Source organism: Thalassophryne amazonica, chromosome 3 (assembly GCF_902500255.1).
Source record: "Thalassophryne amazonica chromosome 3, fThaAma1.1, whole genome shotgun sequence".
Lineage (NCBI taxonomy): Eukaryota > Metazoa > Chordata > Actinopteri > Batrachoidiformes > Batrachoididae > Thalassophryne > Thalassophryne amazonica.
The window spans coordinates 73,512,951-73,521,563 of record NC_047105.1 but is presented as its reverse complement, the minus strand read 5'-3'; the positions used below and the strand labels follow the sequence as shown (position 1 = coordinate 73,521,563).

Sequence of the window (8,613 nt, the reverse complement as noted above, 5' to 3'; positions counted from 1 at the left end):
GATTATAACTGATGTAACATGATGACTTGACGAAAAAGGAACCAAACATTGCTTTAGGATCAGACTGCATGTCTAATGAAAACAATAGAAACAAACACAGCCAGCAGAGTTGTCCAAATGAATAAAAAAAAAAAAAGCAAAACTCAGAGTCATGAAGGCAATGGGGTCATGGTTTGTTTTGGTGAATCCACAGCAGTGCAGGGAACCCGTGAAAGTCCTGAAGTAGTGTTCTGGGGTGAATTCTCCTCCGTGGCGCATGCTGGAGATGAGCTCGGTGCCGTGTGCGCAACTGATTCAGAGGTTGTGCATGGAGCGATACATTCTGGAGCCGCTTTAAGGTGTGAGACTGCTGGTGGGAGTGCTGGAACTGCCTCTGTTGGCACCCTAGATGTCTGTGGAGTGGCGAGCATTGTTATTGCGTCAGCTGATGCTGCTGCTGTTGGTGAAGAAGCGTGCGCCGGGATGGTTTCATCCAAGGCCAGGGAATGTGACAGAGTCGTGCGTGTCGTAGTTGATGCGATCGCTGCTGGTGTGATCCGTGGTGGCGTGTGCCACAAAAGCTTCAGTAGGTGGGGCTGCGGAGAGCCCACTGAGATGCTCCGAGGCATCGGAACCGGAGTTTCCCCAGAGCCGGTGCGCCGGTGAAGGTGGAACAGTTAACGCGTTGCTTCCTGAAGGTCCTGCTGAACAGGGAAGACAGGCAACCTGACAGCTTCCAGAGACATAGGGGGAGTGGTTGCAGGTGGCGTTTACTGGAACTGAGGTGCACGTAGTTTCTGTGGAGCTGGTGTGGGTGTGGCCAGCACAGGTGCTCCGTGGCCATGACTTGGATTCTTTGCGGGTCCCGCATCTGTACCCATGGAGGCAGTGAGCGAAGGGAGAGCACGCGCATTGTGTTCTGCGTGTGTCTATAATCTTCTCGCCCAGAAGAAAAGAGTGTGTTTACACAGGAGAGAAAAGTGATAAAGTTAATGCCTGTTTGAGAAAAGTGTATAAAGTGTGTGTTTCTCCAGGTAAAACTAGCTGCGTCAGGAAGGGCATCTGGTGTAATACCTGTGCCAAATACCGATGCGGATCTGACTGTATCTGCTGTAGCGACCCTGATAATGCGGCAACAACAACAGGGCTCAAAAGTTAGACATTGCTCCATTTTGGTAAGATAAAGACGCAAACTTTTGGTTGAGATTTACAGATTTGATCCTTGATGTGTTTGTCTGATATCTGGTGATGTGACTGCTGAATATCCTTTTTTGAATGAATTTGGGACATCTACATAATTGTGTTCAAAATTATAGCTCCAGACCCCAGAAATGGATTGCACGTGTATAGAAAATGAATAATAATGGTTGCTATTACACTTTGCTTTAAAAAGCAGTTTTAAAAAGCTTCCAAAATTGTTTTCATCATCAGACGTCTGTGCTGCTGATTGTTGAATAAGATACTAATTATTTCCTGCATTTCAAAACATCTGGCAACTAATTGATGCGCGCACTGATAATTTGACAGCGCCGTTTAAAGGGGGGTTGTACGCGCGTTCCATGATGCAGAACACAAATGATCAGTGTAACAACTCTTTACCTTTGAAGTCCGTTTCCTGTCCACTTCTGTGAAGATCACTGACCGTGATAAAAGAACAACCTAACGTGGATTTAAGGGATTGCGTTGCCACGTGCGCATCCAGGTGATGTAAGAGGGCCCAGGTCACAGGATGCAGTGTCTTCACGCTGTGCACCGCTGTTGTCGTGGGCGTGTCACCACGAGTGTCATCAGGAAACGGAAAAAACACGGAACCTGTTGTGCTGACGTGTTGTGTTCTTGGTGTTATTTGCGCGTGTTGGTGAAGGAGCGCACCGAGGATGACCGTGCGTGGTGTTTTCCACGGGAGAGGAGCCTGCATGGTCCTGCTGCTGTGGGTGTCTGCAGCCTCACAGACCCACACTAACTACTACGCCACTCTGAGCGTGGATCCCACTGCCACAGACACGCAGATCAAAAAAGCTTTCCGCGCGCTGGCCGTCAGGTACCATCCGGATAAGAACAAGAGCGCAGATGCAGAGAAGATTTTCAGAGAGATTGCTGAAGGTAAAAAAAAAAAAAAGAAAAAAAAAAGAGCATTCGATACTTCATGGAGGTATAGAACGTCCTGACAGACTGTTAATCTTGAATTGATTTTATACAATACACTAATTCAGGAACTCTGACAATCTGCACAATTATGTTTTTGCCCCTGTTTGTTTTTTGTTTTGTGAACGCCTGGAACCCACAATTCTTCATATTTAGGATCTTTTTAACAGGGAATTCATATCCTGATAGGCAAGAACTGATTCAGTTCAACCCAGTCTCAAAAATTCCTATAACACTGAATGAATTTTCAAAAAATCATAACTCCATCAAAAAATCAAATTTCTTTCATATTTGAGAGCATTATGCAGGATGGTATCCTTTATCGACTGAGAAAGATTGATCCAGATCTGATCTGGATTACAGGTTTTGTGGCCATTGAAAACCCCATTTAATATGTTTTACATTATAGCTTAATCAAATGTGCCCATTAGATCTTTAAGCAAACATGCCCCAATCAGTTCAAATATTTGAAAGTGAGGTGCAGACTGGCACTCACTGTCACCTGACGAAGTATGATCCAGATTGAGGATTTTGTGGACATTTGAATTTAATATTGAAAAGCCCATTTGGTGTACATTTTTGCATTATATCAATCAAAAAGTGCCTCAGTCACTTTGATTTGTAACAATGAGGTGCAAACTGGTACTCTCAATGAATAGACTAAGTTTTATCTGCATCTGCTGTATTGCGGATATAGTGGATATTTGATTTTAACATTGAAAAGCCCTTTAGATCTCTATTTTGTGTTTTATATTTTAGCTTATGAAAAGCCACTTCTAACTTTGACCTTGCATATTTTTTCTATGATAAAAAAATCTGTGGAATTGGAAACTAGTGTTGACACAGGTTTGCGCTCTGAGTGCGGTGCTCTCGTTTTAAATGGGTCTCAGATTTCTTCTTTTTTTATGACACAAGAAAATCAATTTTTACTCATGGAGTATCTACTAAAATGGTTTAATTACACATGCTTAGCTATGTTTTGAGCTGGCCAATAGCAAGTGACTCTATAACTATTTAACAGCTACAAAGTCTTGGCCTAATAATAAAGAATTACTCTGAATGCCTAGACACCAAAGCCACACTCCTCCCTTCTTTGGCACATCTGCTCAGCACATTTTGTGCATTGTGATCCGGACCATAGAATTGTACTACTGTGAAACATTCATGGAAGTGTGCAAAGTTGTGGCCCAGAAGTGAAAGCATTGTTCAGACTTCCAAACGTTGTGCGTAGTTTACAAAAATGTCATTTTAATCCAGACATTCTAATTTGAGCCTGAAAACATTTAGGGTAAACTGTGTTGCAAGGCCACTAAGTGGCTTTTGGTGGTTTTACCTACATTAATGATAATGTCACCAGATAGATGTTGCTCCATTTCAAGAACCTTGAGTACAGTCTGCTGTGGGACACCGCCAATGATGACTAACCTGTTGCTTAAATTAGTATATATACAAAGTACCACTCAGTTTGAATTTACTTTCTCATTCAATTGAGAGGCTCAAAATGGCCACTCTTTCTGCAAAGTTCTGCTTCTGTTTTTTGTCAAATACAAGTTAACCTTTGACATAAGTGTCTAAAACCCAAAAATATGAATTTAAAAACTTTAACCTGCAAGTTGCTCTTAAACATGACAGTGGATTAGTAGTGAAATAATTAACTTCCACATACTTTTCTTTAGTCTGCACTGAAAAAGAGTACCGAATTGAATTGCTTCAGCTGACGTCATTTGTGTGTGTGTGTGTGTGTGTGGGTATTAATTTATTTATTTGACCATCTTAATAAAGTGCTTCAGTTGAGAACATCATTAATAAGGTTATTCCAAAAGAACATAAGTAATATTTGCACCAATTTATCTTAATTTGGATAAACTGAATTCACTTGTGTGTTAGAACTGACAGTTTATTTAGTTGGGCGAACTTTTTTTTCAGTGTGAAAACTTTTGTGCAATATCTATAAACTGATATCTATATCTGTTTTAAAAGCCTACACAGTGCTGTCCAACAAGGAGAAGAGGAGGCTGTATGACCACTTGGGCCATGAGGCTTATCTAAAAAATGAGGCCTCCCAGGACCCCGGCGATGGACAGGACCCGATCTTTCACTTCAGTTTTGCTGACCTGTTTGAAAACCTCCATGACGATCCTTTTATGGAAGAGCCAGTCTTTCGCTGGACTTTCAACCAGGATGGGATGGATGAAGAAAACCTGCAAGAACATTACATTTTCCAAGACTCTTCTATTTTTGAGCCGATGGATTTCATGTTTTTTGGGGATGGTGATGAAAAAGAGGAAGAATCCAACAAGTAGACTAAAATACCAGCATTGAAAGTCTTGTTCTGTGTGGAATATTTTGTCCCTGATGTATTTTAATGGAAATAGAGTGTAAAATACTATCTTTTAATGTTCCACCTGTTTTTCCCAGTAACACAATTTAAATTGTTGTTTAACTGGGGCATTGCTAGGTGTAAATAAAGCTCTACTGGGGCACAGATCCCTGTTATTCGTATCAGATTTGTTTATGTATTTATTTTTAAAATCCTGTTGCATGCATGAAATGTGCTACAGTACATCCTATACCAGCTTCCTTTGCTTAGCTTATTATTACTGTCACACTACTGAAACAGCTACTGGTAAAGGTAAAAATATTGTATATACAGTAGTGTTCAGAATAATAGTGCTATCTGACTAAAAAGATTAATCCAGGTTTTGAGTATATTTCTTATTGTTACATGGGAAACAAGGTACCAGTAGATTCAGTAGATTCTCACAAATCCAACAAGACCAAGCATTCATGATATGCACACTCTTAAGGCTATGAAATTGGGCTATTAGTAAAAAAAAAAAAAAAAGTAGAAAAGGGGGTGTTCACAATAATAGTAGTGTGGCATTCAGTCAGTGAGTTTGTCAGTTTTGTGGAACAAACAGGTGTGAATCAGGTGTCCCCTATTTAAGGATGAAGCCAGCACCTGTTGAACATGCTTTTCTCTTTGAAAGCCTGAGGACAATGGGACGTTCAAGACATTGTTCAGACGAACAGCGTAGTTTGATTAAAAAGTTGATTGGAGGGGGGGAAAACTTATACGCAGGTGCAAAAAATTATAGGCTGTTCATCTACAATGATCTCCAATGCTTTAAAATGGACAAAAAAAAACAGAGAAGTGTGGAAGAAAATGGAAAACAACCATCAAAATGGATAGAAGAATAACCAGAATGGTAAAGGCTCACCCACTGATCAGCTTCAGGATGATCAAAGACAGTCTGGAGTTACCTCTAAGTGCTGTGACAGAAGACGCCTGTGTGAAACTAATTTATTTGCAAGAATCCCCCGCAAAGTCCCTCTGTTAAATAAAAGACATTTGCAGAAGAGGTTACAATTTGCCAAAGAACACATCAACTGGCCTAAAGAAATGGAGGAATATTTAGTGGAGTGATGAGAGTAAAATTGTTCTTTTTGGGTCCAAGGGCCGCAGACAGTTTATGAGGCGACCCCCAAACTCTGAATTCAAGCCACAGTTCACAGTGAAGACAGTGAAGCATGGTGATGCAAGCATCATGATATGGGCATGTTTCTCCTACTATGGTGTTGGGCCTATATATCACATACCAGGTATCATGGATCAGTTTGGATATGTCAAAATACTTGAAGAGGTCATGTTGCCTTATGCTGAAGAGGACATGACCTTGAAATGGGTGTTTCAACAAGACAATGACCCCAAGCACACTAGTAAACAAGCAAAATCTTGGTTCCAAACCAACAAAATTAATGCCTTGCAGATGTGAAGAAATCATGAAAACTGTGGTTATACAACTAAATACTAGTTTAGTGATTCACAGGATTGCTAAAAAAAAAGCAGTTTGAACATAATAGTTTTGAGTTTGTAGCGTCAACAGCAGATGCTATTATTGTGAATACCCCCTTTTCTACTTTTTGTTTTTTTTACGAATAGCCCAATTTCATAGCCTTAAGAGTGTGCATATCATGAATGCTTGGTCTTGTTGGATTTGTGAGAATCTACTGGTACCTTGTTTGCCATGTAACAATAAGAAATATACTCAAAACCTGGATTAATCTTTTTAGTCACATAGCACTACTATTATTCTGAAAACTACTGTATAGTAGTGATTTTGTGTTTACATTTACTTCAATTCTTTTTATTTATTTACATACAGGTGCTGGTCATATAATTAGACTATCATGAAAATTTTGATTAATTTCAGTAATTCCATTCAAAAAGTGAAACTTGTATATTGTACTCATTCATTACACACAACCTGATTATATTTCAAGCGTTTATTTCTTTTCATTTTGATAACTGACAACTAATGAAAATCCCAAATTCAGTATCTCAGAAAAAGAATATTACTTAAGACCAATACAAAAAAAAAAGAAAAAAAAAGAAGATTTTTAGAAATGTTGGCCAACTGAAAACTATGAGCATGTACAGCACTCAATACGTAGTTGGGGCTCCTTTTGCCTGAATTACTGCAGCAATGCGGCGTAGCATGGAGTAGATCGGTCTGTGGCACTGCTCAGGTGGTATGAGAGCCCAGGTTGCTCAGATAGTGGCCTTCAGCTCTTCTGCATTGTTGGGTCTGGCATGTCGTATCTTCCTCTTCACAATACCCCATAGATTTTCTATGGGTTAAGGTCAGGCGAGTTTGCTGGCCAATTAAGAACAGGGATACTTACTTAGCCTATTTCCCCTCCTGGGGCATAGGCCGTCAACCAGGGTTCGCCAAGCATCTCGGTCCTGGGCTGTCCTCTCCAGCTGTCTCCATGACTGGCCCATCGCCTGGATTTCAGCGCTTAGTTCCCTGCGCCAGCTGTTTCTCGGTCGTCCCCGCTTCCTCTTGCCTTGGGGGTTCCAGCTGAGTGCTTGTCGCATGATGTTTGATGTTTGTTTACGTAGCGTATGGCCTATCCATCTCCATCGGCGCCTTCTGATCTCCAGTTCCATTGGTTGCTGGTCTATTATGCTCCACAACTCTGTGTTCTTGATTGTGTCTGGCCATCGTATCTGCAGTATCCTCCTTAGGCACGAATTTACAAAGGTTTTTTACTCTTGTGGTGTTCATCGCATTTGTTCTCCATGTTTCAGATCCATATAGAAGTATGGATTTGACGTTGCTATTGAAAATCCTGAGTTTGGTTTTCCTGGCTATTTCTTTGGCACTCCAAACGGCTTTCAACTGGATAAGGCTGCCCTGGCCTTTCCTATTCTAGCTTTGATGTCCGCTTCTGTACCTCCTAGCCTATACCACACTTCCTAGGTATGTGAAAGAGTCCACTTCCTCAAGTTGGCTCCCGTCGACTGATATTGGTCTGTTTGTTGTGTTTGCCTTCATAATTTGTTTTTCCTTTATCCGTAGTCCAACTTTCGCTGCAATTTCTACTACTACTCGTTTTCTCTTGCATTTGTTGCTTGGTGTGTGACAATAGGACCAGGTCATCTGCGAAGTCTAAATCTTCCAACTGTTTGAAGGGGGTCCACTGAATTCCTGTGCGATTGTCTGCTGTTGCCATTTTCATAACCCAGTCTATTGCCACCAGAAAAATAATCGGTGAGAGCAAGCAGCCCTGACGAACACCGGTTTCTACATCAAACTTATCTGTCAACTGTCCTTCATGTACGATCCTGCATGCCATCCCCTCATACGAGTTTTTGATGATGTTCACGACTTTGCTGGGTATTCCATAGTGCCGGAGAAGTTTCCACAGTGTCTCTCTGTGTAAACTGTCGTACGCTTTCTCAAAGTCTATAAAATTCATGTACAGGGATGAGTTCCATTCCTGAGATTGCTCTATGATGATTCTCAAGGTGGCTATTTGGTCGGTACACGATCTTTCCTTGCGGAAACCTGCTTGCTGGTCTCAACTCCTTGTCTAGTTGATCCTTTATTCTGTTCAGTAACACTCTGTTGAAGACTTTCCCCACAGTTGATAGTAGCATAATACCTCTATAATTTCCGCAGTCACTCAAGTCTCCTTTCTTCGTAATCTTTATCAAATGTCCTTCTCTCCATTCCTGGTATCTGTTCCTCTTCCCAAATCTACACAAAGAGTGGGTGTAGCATCTCCACTGTGGTTCCAATGTCTACTTTTAGCGCTTCTGCTGGTATGTAGTCAGGCCTGGCTGCCTTGCCATTCTGCAGCTGGCCTGTCGCTATCCGGATTTCTGCCTTGGTTGGGGCGCTGCAATCTATCTGTAGATCCTGTTGCCCTGGCTCTAAGTCTGGTGGGTTCGCTCTAAGTCTGGTTGTTTAGCAGCTCACTGAAATGCTCTATCCACCTCTGTTTCTGCTTTGTGGTGTTAGAGATTGGTTTGCATCCTTGTCTTTAATAGGTCTCTCCGGTTTTCCAACTTCCCGACAGCTTTTTGGTCGTGTCATACAACCTCCTTCAAATTCCCTTTTCTTGCTGCCTCCTCCGCCTCCGTTGCAAGTTCTCTACATAGTTCTTTTTGTCCTCTCTAATCTTGTTCACTCTCGTTTG

General features: G+C 41.4%; 1 protein-coding gene across 1 annotated transcript; it reads left to right on the top strand.

Moving 5' to 3' along the window:
- The first annotated feature begins 1,833 nt into the window (after positions 1-1,833).
- LOC117507940 (dnaJ homolog subfamily B member 9-like) lies at positions 1,834-4,492 on the top strand. Its single transcript, XM_034167692.1, has 2 exons — positions 1,834-2,082; positions 4,105-4,492. The coding sequence occupies exons 1-2, from the start codon at positions 1,857-1,859 to the stop codon at positions 4,425-4,427; spliced, it is 549 nt and encodes a 182-aa protein (XP_034023583.1). The 5' UTR covers positions 1,834-1,856; the 3' UTR covers positions 4,428-4,492.
- Positions 4,493-8,613: the final 4,121 nt, after the last annotated feature.